The sequence below is a fragment of the Camelus dromedarius genome, chromosome 11, assembly GCF_036321535.1.
Source record: "Camelus dromedarius isolate mCamDro1 chromosome 11, mCamDro1.pat, whole genome shotgun sequence".
NCBI classification, from domain to species: domain Eukaryota; kingdom Metazoa; phylum Chordata; class Mammalia; order Artiodactyla; family Camelidae; genus Camelus; species Camelus dromedarius.
In genome coordinates this window covers 12,417,553-12,438,242 of record NC_087446.1, presented here as the reverse complement: position 1 = coordinate 12,438,242, position 20,690 = coordinate 12,417,553, and the positions used below count along the sequence as shown (strand labels likewise).

Sequence of the window (20,690 nt, the reverse complement as noted above, 5' to 3'; positions counted from 1 at the left end):
GTTCTATGGGAACAGCATTTGGTGCTTATTTTTATCATAGCTTTTACCTCCCTGAAGTGTAATCCCTTCCTTAAGCACTTGTATACGTAACTATACCTGTGCCTCATTCAAGTCCTGCTTGTAGTTACCTTTGAAAATATGTTTCCTGAATGCATTGAGTGCATGAATTGTTTTTCTTAACTTACAGCAAACAGAGCACAGTGCAGTAGTACTGAAACCAAGTTAAGCATCACAGTCACCTGTGAAACTCAAACAACATTATCAAACATTGTTATTTTCCATATTTTGATGATAGAAACTGAGGCACAGAGAAGTTAAGTGACTTGCTCGAGTTCACAGAGGTCGTAACTTCTAAAGCCAGGAATTGAGCAGAGGCATTTCAAGTCTTTAGCTCATGGACTTGTCCATAAACTATGAACACCTATAAGGAACAATGGGATTAATATGCTATATGTCTTTTTCCCTGAAGGGAGAAATAAGACCCAGGATGGGTATGAAGAGAGTTAGTGTAAAAGCTCCTTGGGCACCGTCTGTTCCTTTGTTACTAAAAACTGGCTGGTGAAGCAGCAGCACTGACAGCGCCAGCGAGCTTGGGAGAAATGTAGCATCTTTGGCACCGCCTCCAGGCCTAGTGAACCAAAATCTGCTTGTCCAAAATCTAGATGCATCTGAGCTGCCACTCTTCCAGCCCCTCTCTCCCACCTTGACCCATTCTTCACACACCTCTAAGTATCCTGAGAAGAATAAACCCATACTCTTTTCCGTTTATTCATACCAAACTGATCCCAGAACCTTGAAGCCTGAAGCTGCACCTGTGTTGGGGCCCTCTGCTGCCCTCCCGTGGCTGGTGTGTGCACTGCAGCCATGTAACTTGAGACCTGAGCCTTGGAATCATGTGTGCTTGGAGAGTAAGAAAAAATCTCAGAGTGCTCAACATGAGGGAATATACTAAATAATCAGAAAGAGAGTCAATTGATATTTATTGAGCATGTATCATGTTATAGACACTGCTGTAGGTGTTTGGAATGTGAATACAAACAGCAGAAAAAATGTCAGCCCTCCCTCCTGTAAGGAGAGTGGCCCAGCACGGTGTGTCAGAGATGTAAGCACAGTAAGAGGGCGTCCAGATGTGGGGGAGGGATGGCCCAATGAGGGGTATCAGAGCCTGCGTCGGGGGCATCTATTCCATGGCGTGCCAGTGCTGGGAGATTGATTACACACAGGCACATTGGTCAAATACGTGTATGTACTAAGAGATAAGAGCCTAATGGAAATTGTGCTGCCCCAGGAGTGTCTCCTGGCCTGAACTGGGTACCCTGTTGGGTGTTAGCTGGCGATACCAGACCAGTCCCTTGTGCCCCAGGAACTAACACAGAATTTTCAAATACATCCCTATAAGGAGGTGAGTTCCTGAGCCGAGTGCCAGGAATTGGGGCTGGACAGGAACAGGAGGTGGTGAAGGAGTGGATACACTGGCATGATGGCCAGAGCAGCTGGATCAGCGAGCTCAGCTAGAGGAGGGAAGGTTTGGAGCATATCCTCATATCCTCACTCCTGTTCCCTGCCTTTTCTAATTTTCCCTGATGTATTAGCATAAATCCTTGCATGTAAAGGATGCCATCTTCTTCACAGGATAGCTATAGAGCCAATCAATCCATAAATGCATAAATAGCAATTGATCATCTCCATCCATGCCTTTTTGCCTTGGCGTCAACCAAATGGGCTGAAATCTGGGATGTGGATTTTGGTGACTTTAGGAACCACGGGAACCTTTCTCTTCTTGCTGGGAATGTCCTACTCTCAGACAAGAACAGATAGGGTTTTGATTTTTTTTTTTTTTTCAGTTCCTTCCCTCCATTGAACATCAAAAGTTTCAAATGACACAAGACTATTTGGCTGTAAATGGAGAAACAGTACCAAACAAAATGAAATGAAAAAACCAAAGGACAAACTGAAAATCCTAAATAAACCCTCAGTGTTGGTCTTGGGGTTTTACATGTATCAACCACATAGGAGACATGGTCAGTCCCATGTGCCCCCTCCTCTTAGGAACTGTGAGTAACAATACAGTCTTCTTTCAATGACATTAGCCGCACTGTGACATCATTCAGGCACCTCCATTAATTAAAATCCCACAGGGGCGATCAAGACAGACAGGCGCTTTCCATATGTGATCACATCTGACGCTCACATCTCCCAGGAGAGCGACCTCACAGCTTTAGAGCAGAGCCAGCACTGAACCTCAGGCTTTTCTGACTTAAAAGCCCGTGCTTTTAAAAGTATACCCTGACTCTGAGCTCCTTGACCCTGTGTTTGTCTTCTCGGTCTTCACCCTGGAAAGACTGGCCATGGAATCTCGGGATTGTAACTCAGGCAGGCTGCTGCTATGGACTGAATTGTGTCCTCCCCAAACTCATATGTGACTGTGTGTGGAGATAGGGTCTTTAGGGACATGACTGAGGCTAAATGAGGTCCTGAGCGTGCAGTCCCGATCCAAGGACAGTGGTACCCTGAGAAGAAGAGGAAGAGACACCAGAGCTGTCTCTGACATGCGTGGGCACAGTGGGAAGGCGGCTGTTATCAAGGCAGGAAGAGAGCTTTTGCTAGAACCTGGCCATGCTGGCACCCTGATCCTGGACTTCCAGCCTGTGGAACCATGAGAAAATAAAACTTAATTTGTTTGAACCATCCAGTCCATGGCACTTTGTTATGGCAGTTGGAGCTAAGACAGCCCTTACTCCATTTTTTCACCTTGGTAAGTTGCTTTTCTTCTCTAAACCTTAGTTACCCATTTAACCATAAATAGACTTATTTGCAAAGTCACAATTCTCAAATGATGAACAACAGGTTTCAGTCCTGCTTCTGACTTAGTTGTAGAAAATCATAGAAGGTTATCACTCTCATATTAATAAGCCAGATACAGTTTTTAAAAATGCTTCATAGAGCTGAAGACACAAGTGAACATAGAAAGAAAAGAAACAAAGATATTCCAGAACATCAAGAGCAGTTTCGAGAAAATAAGAGACCAAAGCTGCTCTTATCAGTGGAGAAACAGCAGAAGGAAGGACCAACCCACCGGAGATGGATGTAAGGAGAAGCTGCTAAATTACAGTCAACACCTACTGGACATATAGGGGCTGGTGTGACAAATCAAGATTCCAAGGACACCCAGCCACAGAGCAAGTCTGCACCCACCCCTTCACTCTCCCCTGTGAGTCCTACTCAGGAGAAGTGGGCAGGAGGTTGGGAGGAGAGAGGAAATGCTGAAAAAGATCCCCTCCTGTGGTGCGTGTAGCGTCTGCAGGTTTAAAGCAGCCACGCCCTGGAGGCAAGAGGAGCAGGGCAGGAGAGTGGAGGGAAATCCGCCAGGGGTTCTCCAGGGTCCAACCTTCAAAGTCTGGTGATGGGTCAGGAAACCTCAGAAGCAATCCAGACTCCAATCCCAAACTCCCAAACTCCCAGAGCAGCAGAGCTGAGAGAAACCCCTCTGAGGCCTTTTGGACCTTCACGGAGAGAAGGGCAGCTGTCCTCCAAAGACCAGAGGATGGAGAGCGAGGCTGAAAGGGATCTCCGAGCTCGGAAGAAAGAGGGCAGACTGAAGGGCAGATCCAGCTGCCTACCACACTCATCCACCTGAATTTCAAACACAACATATTAATAATTGGACTTAGCTCCTACCCCCTCTCTCCTCCTTCAAGTTCATTCACTGTCCTGAATTCCCCATAACTGGCCTGCCAGAAACCCAAACATCCAGCTAGCTTTTTCCCTCTACCTTATCTCTCGCGATCCAAGCAATCAAAAAATTCTCCCGGTTCTCTGGTCCTTTGATATCTGTCTCATCTACCTCCTGGGCTCTGTATCTCCTACCTTCTCCTATCTTGGTCATTCATTATTTCCTTTGTAGACTGCAACAGCAACTTCTCATATGATGATTTGCAGTCTACAGTCCCCCAAAGAGACCAAAAAAAAAAAAAAACAATGAAAGTTTTTAAAACTTTTTTGTGGGCTAATGGTGCATAATTCCACATATTTCATTTGCATATACAACAAAGGATTAATTATTAAAGATCACCTAAGTGAGGTAGCAAGCATTACTGAAATTTTGTATTAATTAACTAAAATTAGCACATTAATAGGATTTACTGATTAAACTGTACCTTACTAGGAAGCCTGGCTGAATGCAGTGTTACTTATAGAAACAGTTGGAATCAACTCAATGTTCTGAAAAGATGCCTTGTTGTCAGGGTCATAGTTTTCAGTTCCTGCTTTTTTGCTTTTTAATTATAATTTTCCATATATGTCTATTTATATCACCATGCTTTGGTTTATTTATATTTAAAGATTTTATATTTAAAGATACATACATATTTTGATTCAAATATTAATCATTCACAACCCTAATGATCAAGAAAGTGTGTATAGAATCCAATCAAATTTTGGTTTTAAAAAAATGACATTTCATCCTAAAAGCTCAGTACTTTTTTCTCGGGAAAGCAGCAATGGTAGGATGAGGTAAGTTCTGGGGTCATTTCTCCCCCCTGCAAAGTGGAGCACAGTCAAGAGAGCTGGAAGATCACCACCCTCTTACGTCTTGGCATTAAGTCCTTGTTTCCTTCTCCCTCCCCAGCCAGTTTTTACAATTTAAAATGGAATTCCCTTTGAATAGCTTAAAAATTCTTTCCCCCACTTGCCAAACTCTTCACTTACTCCCCACTTGAAAGGGAATTTCCAGAACATACCATGATCTCTCATATATCTCCCTTAAAAAAAAAATCTGGAAGATTTTGCCCCAGCATTACATGTCTCGGTTTAGAAGTGACTCACATCATGTCCGCCCACAGCTCATTGACCAAAGTTAGCTACACAGCTCTCCCCCAGGTTCAAGGGACTAGGGAATTACAATCCTCCATGTGCCCAGAAGGAGAACCAAACGTGGGAAGCCCCTGTCACAAGTCTCCCACCCAACTGCCCACAAAAACAAAATCTGTTCTTCCCCTAGTTCTCATTTAGCTGACATGCTGGGAAGCTTTCACTGTCTCTCCCCCACGGACTTCAGGTCCCCTCCATGCCCCATCAGCCCTCTGTGCAGACCAACATTAAAACAACTATTATATTGAATTGTAATTGTCGCTTTGAACGTCCTATAAAGGGAAACAGTCATGCCCTTTCACCTTGGTATCCTCAGCCTCAATACAGTGCATCTTACATAGAAAATATTCAATCAGCTATTATTATTTATTGGATTAATTAATGAACAAATTCCTAATGTTTATAACTAAATGTGACAGGGACCTCCTTCCACAATACAGCCGTTCGTGTAGAATCCTTTGACCATTACGCTACACTCCCACCAACAGTGTAGCGGGTTCCCTTTTCTGCACACCCTCTCCGGCCTTTGTCATTTGTGGACTTTGTAATGATGGCCGTTCTGACTGGTGTGAGGTCATGCCTCATTGTAGTTTGGATTTGCACTTCTCTGATAATTAGTGATATAGAATGCACTTTTTAATGGTGAATTACCAACTTTATTGAATGTCTACGTTGTACACATGAATGTGTTTCTTTCTGAGAAGGCAGATGGGAAGCCTTAAAGGACCATAAGCCTTCAAAGAGCTCATCAGGGTGAATATGAGGACAATGTGACAGCTCAACACAGGACAATGAAGGCGTACATGCCATGCGATCGGCATCTGTGTGTTACAAACCGCGAGTCCTCTGCATTCAAGGTTGGCGTGCTCTGGATGCAGGGTGGGCTGGAGGGGAGACAAGCCGGAGGTAAGGCCATGTCAGCAGTCCCACCATGAAATTCAGGTCTAAAGCAGACTTCATTCACCAGAGTACATGGAGGACATCTGACTTGCAGAATTTCTTACACAAGGAAGATATTTTCAGTGCAGTGTTTCTGTATTCAGGTTTCTTTTATTCTCATTGTTTTTCACAAAGATTAGTAGTCATATGTGTATGTATATGTGTGTGTGTAAATTTTTCTATTTTAGAAGATAGTATACTTCTTAGCAAACTTAAATTACCTTAACTTCCTAGGTGCTAATACATCCATTCATTTCTTAGAAGGTTAGCACTTACCATTCAATGTCTGTATAACATTTCTAGCATGCTAAGTTACTCTTCTCCTGAAAATCATTGTGAATCAGCCGTCAAGGAAACTATTTTCTAAGCTGAATGTGTAGACACTGACACCAGCCCTCACTGTCTCTGGGTTGGGACATTGTGAGATCCAGGTGTCAGTGGTGCCGTGTGTGTGAGTTCAGCTCCTATTTGACTGAGTTGGAAATAGACCATTCCCATGCCAGCGAGCAGCCAGCTCACAGAGGTGTCACAGCGACGGGAGGTGGGGGGCTGCGGGGAGAGGACGTGTGGCGACATCTGCAACAGCCTGGAGTGATGCCACAGGGAGAGCGGCAGCACCTGCAGGTCACTGTGCGCTGAAATTGTTCTGAGTAAGAGGGTGAGTGTATTATCTCATTTACTTGCTAAGGGCAGCAATAAACTGTTTGTCGAGAGGGCGAAAAATACAACTCAAGTACATGACCTTACTCCTCTCTTTGCAACAATTTCTTCTCTCTTCCCTCAGCATTTTGTGATGTTACCAGAACTCATATATACATTGAAATCACTGTTTTCTAGCCCAGTGAAGGAAATTTAACAAATACACAGTTGCATTGGCACAAATAAACAGATCATACTGTAACTTAAACCAAAGTCACACTTAATAGAGAAATGGAATCAGAATACTCTTATGGAAAGCAGTCACTAAAAAGGAAACACTGCTGTCTCTTCGCAAACAAGATTATGTTTCATTATATGTTTGAGAAATCAGTTACACTTCATGTAATTTCTCAGTGTTGAATGCCCAATGGTTGTGTTGGGGCTTGACCACAGTGGGAAGAGAGATATTTGTTCATACTGTGAAAAGGGGAAATGAGATCCAGCTTAAGCTCTAACTGCATTGACCCAGGAAGTTTAAAGATGACAGAAAGAATGGTACTCAGAAAGAATTCACAAAGGTGTCACAAGCTTTCCATAACCATCCGACATTTACACATCCAGCATATGGATTGTTTCTCAGTGCTGCTTGTATTCTTTTCTTTTCAATTGAAGTCCAGTCAGATTACTATGCTGTGTTGATTTCTGGTGTACAGCCCAGTGGTTCAGTTATACATGTATATGTTCCTTTTCATATTCTTTTTCATTACAGGCCCTTACAGTATATTGAATATAGTTCCCTGTGCTCTGCAGTAGGACCTTGTGGTGTATGTATTTTATGTATAGTCGTGAGTGTCTACAAATCTCAAACTCCCAATTTACCCCTCCACCCTTTTCCCCCTGGTGACCATAAGTTTGTTTTCTGTGTCTGTGAGTCTGTTTCTGTTTTGTAAATAAGTTCATTTTAATGCTGCTCCTGAAGCTCAGGGAAAATTAATATTTAACTTTATTCCATTGAAATGTGAGAAACCACTGATGGGGTACAATAGTTCTACACAGGAGAAAGATCAAGTTAAATGACAGAATATTCCTACATATATGGCTGAGTTGATACACTTAGAGAAATGTTTAGGACTTCAAATAACCACCTTTTTTTTGTTTTTACTAATTCTGCACATTCCTCTGTGTGTGTATAATTATTTATTATTTTGTTTATTGCAAAAGTAAAAATACATGCTGAGGGAAGAAAAGTTTGAAAATGCCAAAAAATACAGAGTAAATAAAACTTCTGAAAAGTCTTCATGAATAACCACTGTGAACATTTCATTGTATGTCTTTTAGTTCTTTTTCATACACAATATATTTTTAAACTTTTAAATCACAAAATACATGTGCATATTTTAAAAAGTCACCTAAATTGTTATAAGGTTAATGAGGAAAAATAGCCTTAACCTTTCTAATTTAATTCCCAACACCAGAGGTAACACCTTTTTAACTTCTTTAGCTATTTTTAGCTTCTTTAACTACACTCTAGTGTTACTGCCATATAGCTCAGGAGCAGGGTGATTCTACCATTTCTTCATTTTCAACCATGGATATTTTCTATTTATTTCTACCCAGGAAAATGCAGGTTTAGCTCTCTCTCACCTCCCCCTGCTCTGTTTTCCCCTTTACACGCAGGCACAAACACTCCCAGATGAGTCTAATATGATGGTACAATTTGGCTGTATTTCCACTCAAGGCTTTTGGTTTTCTCAGAATTAATAATTGCCTTAGTTTTCTGTTTGCTTAGTTTTCCATATACTTATTTATGTTTTAATTCATTACCAGAAGTCTCAGCCAAGCTCCCTTCAATAGGTGCAGACACTCCAGGCCATCTTTAAGTTTGGATTTCCCCAGCGTCCACATGGAGCCCATCCCCTCCTGCTACAACATGGATTGGCTTCAATTAGCCTGTAGCACAGGTGTCAGTGAGTGTCAGGCTTCACTCCATACACCTGTGTGATTCCTTCTCCTCTCTCCTGTGCTAGAGCCATGTTTCCTGGAACCCACATCTTCTATCTTATTGGCTCTCTTTTAAATGGAAAGTGTCCTTCAGAGGCTTTGTGAGAAACGGTGCAGAAAGAAGTTTTTTGGTCCCTGAGAATGTCTTTGTTTTTTTCTTCTCACACTTGACAGATTGTATATAAGAATCTAGGTTTAACATTGTTGGCCTTAAATTTTAAAATTCTCTTTATCCCTGAAATTCTAAAATTTCATGATAGTGTGCATGATATGGATTTTATTCTATAGCATTGTGCTGGGTCCTTGGTGGTCATTTCTGTCTGGAAACCTGTCCCTCAGTTTTGTGAATTTATTTTACATTTCCTTTTTTTTACATATTCCTTTTAAGAATTCTTATAATTGGATGTTTGATCTATTTATTCTCCAATTTATTTTTTTTCATATTTTCTCTCCTGTTTTTAATCTCTGTCTTTTTATTGTATTTCTGGGAATATTTCTCTAATATTTCTCTTGGCTTTTCTATAAATGTTTTATGAACATGGTAATATTTTTACATCACAAGGGCTCCTCTTTTCTTCTCTGATTGTTTATTATACAGCAGTCCTGCATGTTCCATGGATGTGACATTTTCTCTTACTTCTCTGAGATATTCATTACAGTTGTATTTTCTTTTTTCTTCTTTCTTCTTTTCTTGCCTCTGTTTCCTTTGAGTTCCTCTTCTCCAAGTGTTTATTCTGATCTGTCTTCCACAATAGCGGCTTTCATCAAGTATCTGGCAACTGTTGCTGACTATGTATAATTAAGAGATAGGCACCAAGAAGCTGAGTGGAAAATGTCAAAAGGTTTGAACCTTGATTAAATAGGATCACAAACTGTTATGAAACAATACTTAGTTATGTATTTCAAAGGCAAATACAGGAAGTAATGCACCTGGAAAAAAAGACTTATCTCTTTTAGTTTTGAGAAAACTTGGGCTTTTTAAGTAACCAAAGACCAGATGAAGATCATAAAGCACAAGTAATTAATGATCTCTGTAAGACCCAGAATCCTTGTTTCCCAGGCGAGTTACTTAACAGGTAAAGAAAAATTTTTCACAGTAATCCAGGACAATTTTGATCTTTTAACCAAGAGAAAAAATTAAATTCTAGTTTAGCATCGGCACACTACTGCTGTTAAAGCTCATTTAAAAAACCGATATCATAAATTCATTCCATTTTCATTCACTTGACCACACAAGACAGGAATCCCTCCTCTCTTTCTCTCTCTCACTCATTCTCTCTCTCTTTTCCTAACTTGCTGTATTCACGTAGGTTTGGTCCTTCATTTTCTTTTGTCCTGGTCTAAAACAAGCTCTAAATAATCTCTAACTTAGGACAAAATGATTCTACTTTCTCTTAACAAAACCGCATCCTGATACCTCATGCCTTTCCCTACCAACATATTTCTTACTTCCCTTGGATACTTTGCACACAGTTTTTTCCTTTACCCTTATTATTTCTAGTAGTTTCCATTACATATATTGATTAGAGTGCTTAACCTTTAGTAACACAAATTCCCAAAAAAGTTGGGAGTAAGCAGTTGTGAACTGTCTGCCACATATTGATATTGTGTAGTAAATTAGCAAATTGAGGAATATATCATTTTGTAATGTCTAGAGACGTATGCCTTTTTATACTACAGTTTTTTAAAGTGGGAAAAAGAACATGTTATTAATGGACCCAAATGTCTTTAGTTTCTGTATAGTAAGAAGCCAAACACAAGTAAACTTAAACCTATGTTTAGCAATTAGTGTTTCAGTATTTTCTCTGATTTAGAAATGATATTGATATTTAATGAATAGCCATCGTTTAAGGTTAAGGTTACAAAAAGGATTTGGGAACTCTCTTTAGGCAGCCGTATTTTATGAAACATGATCATGGCTGCAAAATTCATTTACAGAGTTTTCTCCCGCTTTCATCCATTTAATTCATGGGTTCTTGACAATTGTTCTTGAATTGCCATGAGGATTTCATGAGATTTAAAAAATTAACCATCATTTTAAGTTATTTTCCTCGTTGACAAACCAGGCAAGTAGCACAAATCACAGAAACAAAGAATCTAAAAAGCTAAGTGTGGGTTTTCTTTTCCTGCCGTGTTGACATACATTGAGCAAATCATTTTTATTGTACATTTAGTTCTTATGTTGAATTTCCAGTTACAGAATCTCAAACACCTCGTAGAGATAACATGAACTTATTTGACTAATCTTCATTTATATGTGCTTATATTTTCTTTAAGCCAATTAAATTAAGCTTTTTTAGAAGTTAGTTGTTAAGAGTAACATCCAGATTGAGAAATATATCACATATACATAACATACACACATAGACGTACAGACAGATGCAAACAGATTTTATAGCTTTCATTTAAACATTTTAGCCGCATGTCAGGTACAACAGTACAAAACTCAGTAGCTTATAAAATAAGAGTTGGATCTAAATGGTGTTTCTGGCAGATGGAACAAGTTAAGGTTACCCACTCGATAGCTGAAGCCTTTTACCATATCCAGGGAGAAGAGTTTTTAAGATTTTTATTTGTCTTTAATAGAAATATACGAAGGCTCTAGACAAATCTTGGGAAAAGAGAGCTTATAGAACAAATAGCAGTTTGCTTTTTAAAAAAATCTATATTTTCTTTTTCTTTTTCCTTTATTGTTCCTGTTCCATGGTTGCGTTTGCCAACAATTCTCTCTTTGGATGCTTACATTTCAAAGATAAATTATGGTTAATAGTTCCAACGGACTGAGGGAGAAGTGTAGGTTTTACTTAAGAATGAACTCAGGGGCATACTTGCCTAGTCTTAGATGTCTAGTGTAATTACTATAAACTTTTTCTTTCCTTTAAGAGAAGGGTAGTCCAAGAAATTTTTTTTGGTAGAACAGTCCCAATGTGTGGAAGGCCTGGAACCAGTGGGGTGTGATTACAGAGTAAGGGACAACAAATCAAAATTTTCTGTGTATCTTCTGAGTCTTTGTCAAATCTATTTCCTGGTTATCAATATTTACCTAACTTTTACACCTGCTTCAGTGCCATCTGCAGATCCTGACCTTTTTTCTAAGTTTGATCACTGCCTAATCTTGTTAAGGAAGTGTTTTGTTTTCTCTTTTCTCACAAGATGTTCTTCTGTATCAATTTCTCTCTCTTCTCTCTTTCTTTCTTTTCAATCTAGTCTTCCCATAGGTACCAATAAGGCATTTGTTTAAGACGAGAGCTCTCTTACTGGTGACTCCGAACAAGTAGGTCTTTTTTATGCTTAAAACCAATAAGCCAGGGAGGAGGGTAAAGCTCAGTGGTAGAGCATGTGCTTAGCATGCACAAGGTCCTGGGTTCAATCCCCAGTACCTCCATTAAAAATAAATAAACCGAATTATCTCCAGACACACACACACACACACACACACACACACACACACACACACACACACAACAAACCCAAAACAATAAGCTGTTTATGCTTAACCATGTTCACAAGAAGTGTCCTTGTGAGCCCTCTCAATGCAGAGCCAGTCTGAAGACAACTTAAAAAGCAAAGACGTTCATTGGCACAGGTGGCAAAGAAACCTCTACCTCCCACAAGTGAGACACCGTAAATCATGGACCCGCTAATCTGTGTTACCAGGAGGGTGATACTGGGATGAGAATTTTCCCAGCACAAGCAAGGCAAGAACGCAAAGAGATGACACAGGCCCCTTATGGTCGGTGACCCTTTATTAAGACACACTTCCCTGAGAGCTGCCGTGCTTGGACCAAGTTGCCTGTCACGTCATGTCTCAGGCTGCTAGCTGGCTCAGGACATAACACAAGACAAATGCGGATTCTCATCTTATGATTTCTCATCCTTATGACAAATGACACAAAAGAGACAAAGGAAAATATGACTCTTTCTGGGAGGGTAAGAATCAACATCCATAGGCATGGATTACCAAAACCAAATTCACCAAAGTCAGGATTTGAGAGCTATTTGTACAAATGTTTCCTCCTGCCATTGTGAATTTGGAGAAGAGGAGACAAGGAGAAATGTTTATCCTCCTCTTGACCATGCACTGCAAACAGAGATCTGGGAAACGGATGTGCTTCAGAAATCTCACCTTCTGCGGGTCTGCTCTCAGTTACCCCATATCTCAGCTGTGATGTCGCAAGACAGTGGATTGTTCCAGCCTTTACTGTCCCATCCTCACCACCAGAAACTGTACACTAGGGAAAAATAACTTTTCCTCCTACCCTTTTAGATTTTTGGTGGGCTCTATAACAAAAGAGAAAAATAAATAAGTGTATTAACATGCGTGTCTCATGTAAACTTGGAAGAAATGCAAGCATGAATAACTTAAAGAGGTGGTTGGAGCTCAGACCTACATAACATGTTAATCAAAGAACAATGTATTTTTACAAGAGTGGTATGACAGAGAAAAAGGGTCTTAAGCTTCAAAGGGTCGCAAATTGTAGGCAGATAAATCTGTAAGAAACCAGTGGAAGATACTAGCTAGTCAGTCCAGGCTGTTAGGTCGTGTCCTCCAGGGCTGTCTTGGGGCCGACAGGCATCTAGGCTTGTTGGAGTTTGACATTTGTACAAATCTATGTTCTGCATTCAGGCAAATAGCGGGTAGAGAGAGAAATTTCCTTGGATCTGCTTCTTCTCAATTGCCTTCAGTTCAAAATAATCCTTATGCTGAAGGGGTGTAGTATTTGGTGGCATTTGGTGCTATTCATCTGTAGGTTTTATTACAAGTTTCCCTGCCTTATAATGACCCCCTTATGTTCTAACACAGAAAGGTGAAATAGGCTTTGTCAAAAAGGAGTTGTTAGGATTGCTGTTCCCATGAGCCATATTTACAACAGTAAAACATTAATTTAGAAATTAAAAATCTACAGTAGTATCCAAAGAAGTTAGTATAGGAATCTGGCTGAGCAGCGTGCTGCTGTGCTATGTCCCTGTGGAAACAACAGGCAGGGTGTCGTATTCTTTTGTGGAAAGTGTATTTAAGGAAATTTTAATTGAAAAAGATGAAGACCCCAGAGCAAAGGCACATAAAACAATTTAATGAGAATGAGTGTTAATCAAAGATGGGAGCTCGTTTTCAGTTGCGTAAAATGTTCGTTCCATTTTTTTAAATTTCTAGTCGCTCAAATTCATTACGAAACAAGAGGAAGTTTCTCTTTTGGCAGCAGTGCTAATCCAGATTGTTCCTGATCAATAACTTTAAACAAGCTCATTTCATTATTTTCCGGCAGGTGAGTCTTAGGATGCGAGAATATCCCTCTTCAAACATAAGAAAGAAAACATTTTAAGGCAGTGGGCCAATAAATGGTTCCTGTTTCCCCCGAATCTCAAGGGGTAGAGCTCCCGAACCCCCAGGAGTAAGGGAAGTCCAAAGGAGTTAAATACTGGGGCCGGCTCAGCCCCGGGCAGACTGCAGTCCGGGCACCTCAGTCACCATGAAGGCTCTCCTTGTGCTGGGGCTCGTCCTCCTCGCTGTCGCTGTGCAGGGCAAGGTCTGGGAGAGATGCGAGCTGGCCCGAAAGCTGAAGAAACTCGGAATGGATGGCTACAGGGGAGTCAGCCTGGCCGACTGTAAGTCATCTCTTGTTCATCCTTCCAAATAGCTGCTGGGGGCGGAACAGATAGTAATGCAGGATGAATAATGAGAAAGGGACTTTGAGCGAATGGACTTTTTAAAAACTCTCTTGGAAGGTTTGTACACTTAACAATGTTTAAAAATATCACCTTGTTCCTTTAGAATCAGATGTTCCAGCTGAAGGTTTGAGGGTATGGGAGGGCAAAACTCTATATCGCTCTAAGTAGGCCGGGACCCATGCTTCCAGTGCCACTAAATTTGCGGGTTCGGTTCCCTCAGCGGCCCGCGTAAGGCTGGCTGAAAGGTACTTTTGGGCACCTGGGATGTCTCTGTCAGGCCCTTGGCATTTGAGTCCAGCCATGTCTAGTTTGGAACTTGGGTTCTGCAAGCCTAGAGTAATGCAGTATTTTTCTCCTTTCTAATCATGATGTTGGGGTTTTAACAGCAAATTTTAAAAATTCTGTGGAACTCTTTTTTTGGAGGGGGGGGTAATTAGGTTTACTTATTTATTTTTAACGGAGGTACTGAGGACTGAACCCACAACCTCGTGCATGCTAAGGACGCGCTCTACCACCGAGCTCTACCCTCCCCGCTGAACTAACACAGGGGCTGGTAGGACCCAACTTCCCCTCAGTCAGTGTTTGTATGAGGATCCCTGAAATGCAGCAGGAAAGGACGTTTCATTATTCTTACTCACTCTAGTTGATGAAGTAGTTTTCACTTTCTGCCACAGAATTCAAGCTGTGCCCGAAGTAAAAGTTGCTCTTGATTTTAGTCCAATTTTGTCGATGTAGTCACGGTATTTTTCAGACTGAATTCAGACATTTCCCCTCAATAAGTATTTCTGAGCAAATGAGCAGATGGCTGGTTGGATGGAAGGGTGGGTGGGTGGACAGAACAGTCTTCTCCATTCTACAGGTCTTGTCTGGGGTCTAATTTGACATCCAAATTCACCTTTAGATATCATAAGAAAACTTCTTCCTCCCAGAAATTCCTTATTTTCCCCACTAAAAAGCACTTTTCCATCATCATCATATATCTACTGCTAAGCACAAATCCACTCAACAACTCTGTTGATTTTTCTCTTCTAGGCTGAATCTTACCTGAGGGATGGGAGCAGGGGAAGCGTAATAGAAAAACAACTAGTTTAATATTTTCTAAAGTATGTTATCTTGTTTTATTAGTATTACAAAATGATTTGATAGCAAAAGAATTCTCTTAAGGGCCCTTTAGCACTAAGGTGTTAAAATGCTTCACACGTAAAAGTCATCTTTATACTTACAAAGGCGGTCAGTCATTAGTAAAATTGAATTTGCCTGATAGAACATGCTTTGCAATGTAAGTCACGTGGTGTTGCTGTTTACTACTAAAAGTAAGTTCTTTTCAGGGATGTGTTTGGCCAGATGGGAAAGTAGTTATAACACGAAAGCTACAAACTACAACCACGGCAGCGGAAGCACCGATTACGGGATATTTCAGATCAACAGCCGCTACTGGTGTAACGATGGCAAAACTCCAAAAGCAGTGAACGGCTGTGGCATCAACTGCGACGGTAAGACAAGATGACACTGAGTGTGGGCACGGGGACTGTCCTGTCATGTTTACAAGAACAGAGATTCAGAACAAATGATAAAGCCTTGATGGGGTCACCAGGGACCTAGGAAACCTCCATCTCAACTTCCAGAAGCTCTTTATTACCCTCCTCCTGATTCCTGAAGTAAGAACGTAAAGCGCTCCTATCATGAAAGGTTGCTGTTCTCTGATACACAGAAGTTTCTGGAGGGATCCATCAATTTACTGTGGCTGGACTATCTGACTCTCTGTGCAGAACTATGCACTCCTCTGACTTACTCTGAGGAGGTTTAGGGATAATTTGGTGGTTTGGTCTTCTTTTTTTTTTTATATCTATAGTCCTTTATAGAAAATGAAACAGTTAGTTGTTAACTAATCAAGGAAGAGAAATATGTGTGGTCCTTTTCTAACCATTGTTTTTACTTTTTATTATGAAATGTTCTAAATTATAGAAATTGGTATAATAAACAGCAATGTACCCATCATGTACTTTAACAGTTTTTGACAGTTTGTCTTATTTACTTCTCTGTGTGTGTGTATATATATATATATATTTTTTTTTTTTGGCTGAGTGATTTTAAAGTGAATTAGAAGCATTATGACATTTAATTTCTAAATTCTTTAGTTTACACTTTCCAGAAATACAGTTCCTATATAATCATAGTTATTCTAACAAGCTAATTTATGGATTTGTTCTTTTGGGGTGAAGCAAATATTCTACTGAGTTTATTTAAAATTAGAATGTGGAATCTTTTGTGTATACAATTTTGGAGAAGTATTGCAAAATTTTCTATTGTTAAATTTTTAAATATTAAATTTTCTAATAGAGAAGATGAATATCTTAGAATATTCTTTTATATTCAGTTAACTTCTGTTTTAAAATATTTTGTATTATATAATAATTTGTGGTCCTTGAATGAAAATTCTTACTACCCAGAGATTTGTGACCACTGCTAACTTGGTATACACAAATTCTTTCAGGACATGTATGGAACTTGTCTATGAAGGTAAAGCGATGTCATGCACATATCTACCCACATACAAATGTGCAGGCAATGTGTGTTTTAACAAAAATGATATTGCTTTCTATATACTACTCTACGATTTGTTCTTTATCACATAAAATTGTTTTTAAGTCACAAATACCAATATGTATTATTTTTTAAAGATGACTAGAATTCCACTACATAAATATTCTGTCATTTATCAGTCTAGCTCTTACTGGTAAGCTCTTAGGCTGTTTCCATTTTCCCCTTTTATTAATTGCTATGAGACACCTTGTGCATACATCTTTGCGTGTGTTTTTATTATTTCTTTAGGAATACTTTTCCAGTAGTAGAAATACTGAGCAAAAATATGCTGGGCCAGTTTCTGTTTCTTCATTTGTTTAAAGTGTTTAGTAAAAAAAAAGAAACATCTATCATATTAGTTAATAATTCCATTGCTTCCAATGACTTTGGAAAACGAGAAACAGAATGCTTTATTTCATGCCAAATGGGATACAAGGAAGAAAAATTTTTCTCTCAACATTCGTAGATACATAGACTCTTGAAAAGTAATCTGTGTTCTCTCTTTGCTTAAGAGAATAAAACTGGCTGAATGTTAAGTTAAAATGAAATTTCTATGACCGTTGTTTTCATTCCTCACCGTCTCTTTTTCAGTTTTGCTGCAAGATGACATCACTAAAGCCGTACAATGTGCGAAGAGGGTTGTCAGGGACCCTCAAGGCGTTAGAGCATGGTATGTTTTTTTTTCCTTCCAGTTTTATTGAGATGTAATGGACATACAGCACTGGATACTTTAAGGTATACAGCGTAATGATTTGACTTGCATACATCACAGTAGGTTTAGTGAACATCCATTCCTCAGACTGTTAGAGCAGGCAGATAGCTAGATGTGAGCAGAGAAGGGGGGACACAGGCCAAATGGCAGGGTTTGGCAGAAAAAGAAGGGGCCTGGGCCAAATGCAGGAAACCCTACATCATGTAAACAACAGGGGTCCCTGGGCAGAGAAAGAAAAGTAGGAACCTCTGGGCTGATAAGGGGTCACAAATTTTAGAGTGACAAGTGGTTGGGAGGCTGACAAAGAAAGGTGGGAAAAGGCAGGAACCTCCAGTGTCCAAATGTAACTTTTTGCTCATTATGCCCTCATTACAATAAAATTAGCCTTGCAGATTAGAAGTACCCATCATGCACCAACGCCATGATATTTCCCAGCCACACTAAATAAAGACAAAAATCCCTCCTCCCTTTGGGAAGGTGGAGTTGGGATGAAAATCAGGGAATAGGACCCCAAACCCTTCCCCCCACAGTGAATATTCCGCCCACTCATTTTCACACTCTATGTAACTGATCTGCCAGAGAAATCAGGGCAGTAACTTCCCTGAGACTGCCTGCTGTCCCCGTGAGAGTGTACTATCTGTCTCTTAGTAAATCCTCACTTTACTTTCTTAGCTTCTCATCTCTGAATTCTTTCTACCAGGAGACAAGAACCTAATCACCTGCAGAAATATGGATACAAAATTAAAGGAACAGAAGATAAAGTTTTTTGTGTGTGATGCTCTTAGGAGTTTCTCTCTTGACAGTTTTCATATATAAAATGTAGCAGTTAATTATATTTATCAGTTTGTACATAACAGCTCCAGTATTTATCTTACTATAGTTGGAATTTGTAGTAACTTTTGACTGCCTTCATCCAAATCCCCCTGTCCCTCCTCCCCACCTCTCATCCCGCCCTCAACCCTCACCTCTGGTATCCACAAATCTCTTTTTCTGAGTTTCTTGTATGTTTGCTTTTGAAGTATAAGCCACCTACCACACTCTGTTAGTTCCTGTTACAAGCACGCTGTGTTTTAAGCATCAAAGGGGAGCTCTGGTTTGCCCTCCTGTTCTGAGACAAGTCGGAGAACATTGCCAAAGACCAAACTGTGCTGCTGAGAATTGACGACTGCAGCTCCGGGTTTACGCTGAAAAGCGTGTTACCTCAAAACGATCTACTTTAACTGATTCAGAATCTTACCCTTTTACTCCTCAATTTCTTTTAGCAGATTTCTAGGGTTTTTAAGATTCTCTGCACTCAAGTAGAGTTGATTTACAATGTTGTGTTAGCTTCTGGTAGATTATCACACTAAGTGAACGCAGCTATGTTTTAACCTTATTTCTGCTTGTTTCATCTTTCTTTCCAGGGTGGCATGGAAAAATAAATGCCGAGGCCAAGATCTCAGGAAGTATGTTGTGGGTTGCAGATTGTAACTGCGGAGTTTCCTTCTTCAGCTTATTTTCTCTCTTTTTCATATCAAGGAAGTCATCATTTAAGTGACAGGTCATACTACCATTCTTTCAAGCAAATAATGTTTCTACAAATGCAGGAGCATGTAGTCTTTTTTCTAAGAGGCTTAATATTTACTAACGTGTTTCTTGTTGGATATGAGGCCTACAGTGCTTTCGGTTGGCTAACAGAACTAATGCTGGTGAACATTTGTCTAAAATCGTAATTATCAAATACATCTGCAGCCCATTCAATTATTAATCAAAAAAAGAACCCAGACTTAATCTTGAATGATACAAGTACTGGCCAATCTTCAATGGAAATATAACTAAAGAGTATCTTGAATGGATCTTAGGCAAAGTCCCACCAACATAGGCACGTGACGCCTTCATCTGTTCAGTCATCTTCAAAAACAGTAAACGATAACCACTGTTTGTTGGGTAATGTAACGTTTTAAAAGGGACAGAAGGCCAAATGGCTAATAATGAAGACAATCTGAATTAAGATTTTTGTTTCCAGTAAGTGTGAGGCCTTTGCTTTAACTGTTTTCTTAGAAAGGTTGCATTTACGAAGCTTTAAAAATAAACACACAAGTTATATATCAATCTATTTTAGCCCTTTTAAAGAACTCCTTCATGCATCTTGCTGACCACGAAGAGAGATTAGATCAAGAAATAGAGAGAGAGTTTAGATGAGGGATTACTTTTCCTTAATTTCATTAACTTCCTGCATTATGACTAAATTCAGAGGCAGATGAGCTTGCAAGTATGGAAATAATTGCTAATTAACCACAGATGTGAAATCACGCATGCTGTTAAAAAACACAAACACTATCATTAAAGGCTTTGCAAGTCATACCTTGTCTTTCTTTTTTTAGACCCATTTAGTGTCTTTGAAGAAAAAGATATGTATGTATATACTTGGGAAAAATGATTTTGCACTTAAGTATTTCCCGTACCCAAACACCTGGAAAATGCTGGAGAGAAACCCCTGAGCATGCTGACAGGTCTCACTTGAAATTCATAACCACAGATCTCATATGGGCCCTCCAGTCTGCCCGCCATCTGAGTCACTTCTCTGCAGCCCTCTGTCTGAGTCCCCACTCTCCAAAGTGACCAGCACTGTTTCACTTCTCCTCTCTTCAAAGTCCCAGCACACACGCCCAACCACTCATCTTCTCCCCGCTCTCATCTCAGTAGATGGCCGGCCGCAGGGTACCCTGGGAGAAGAGGAGCATCTCAGGCCAAGCCCTTCCCTCCCGGCCACCATAACAGAGGCCACATCTCCCCTGGGCCCCTCCCCTCTTCCTTCCCCGCTATAACTTGGTTGAAGGACCTCTGCTCCTGCCAGTGGCAGTGTCCCCACATGCAACCTCCATCGCAGCCCCCTCACTCCTCCAATTGAGGCTGAGTGTGTCCTGCATCCTGAGTTTCTCCCTCTTTGCTGGATCAGCCTCCTCATTGTGCAAACTGCCCCGGTATCCTTCCCTCTTACAAAGAACTCTCCGTTGACTCTACTTAACCTGCAAGTACCACATCGTTCTCCGCTCCCTTTGACAGCAACACTTCTGGGACAAGGTAACTCTATTCACCAAGTCCATGTCCTCACACCCTTTCTCTTTTCAACCCTTCCTAATCTGACTGCTCTCCTCACTCAGCTGAAGACTGCTCCAACGTGACTCCTCCCATGACCCCTTGGGGCCAACTCTAGGGACCACCTGTTCTCTGTTTATCTTGCTTGATCTCTCAGCAGCATCTGACAAAGTGAGCCACTTCATCCTTCTAGAAAAGT

The 20,690-nt window shown here is 40.4% G+C and overlaps 1 protein-coding gene across 1 annotated transcript; it reads left to right on the top strand.

Moving 5' to 3' along the window:
- The first annotated feature begins 11,106 nt into the window (after positions 1-11,106).
- LOC135322521 (lysozyme C-like) lies at positions 11,107-19,014 on the top strand. Its single transcript, XM_064491523.1, has 4 exons — positions 11,107-14,055; positions 15,447-15,611; positions 17,293-17,371; positions 18,817-19,014. Exons 1-4 carry the CDS (start codon positions 13,920-13,922, stop codon positions 18,881-18,883), a joined length of 447 nt encoding a protein of 148 aa, XP_064347593.1. The 5' UTR covers positions 11,107-13,919; the 3' UTR covers positions 18,884-19,014.
- Positions 19,015-20,690: the final 1,676 nt, after the last annotated feature.

Bases quoted from the DNA above. Each gene is read 5' to 3' on its own strand.
- LOC135322521 (XM_064491523.1), top strand. From the start codon at position 13,920: ATGAAGGCTCTCCTTGTGCTGGGGCTCGTCCTCCTCGCTGTCGCTGTG. The intron at 14,056-15,446 runs GTAAGTCATCTC...AGTTCTTTTCAG, and splicing joins GGGAGTCAGCCTGGCCGACT to GGATGTGTTTGGCCAGATGG. The intron at 17,372-18,816 runs GTATGTTTTTTT...CTTTCTTTCCAG, and splicing joins CCTCAAGGCGTTAGAGCATG to GGTGGCATGGAAAAATAAAT.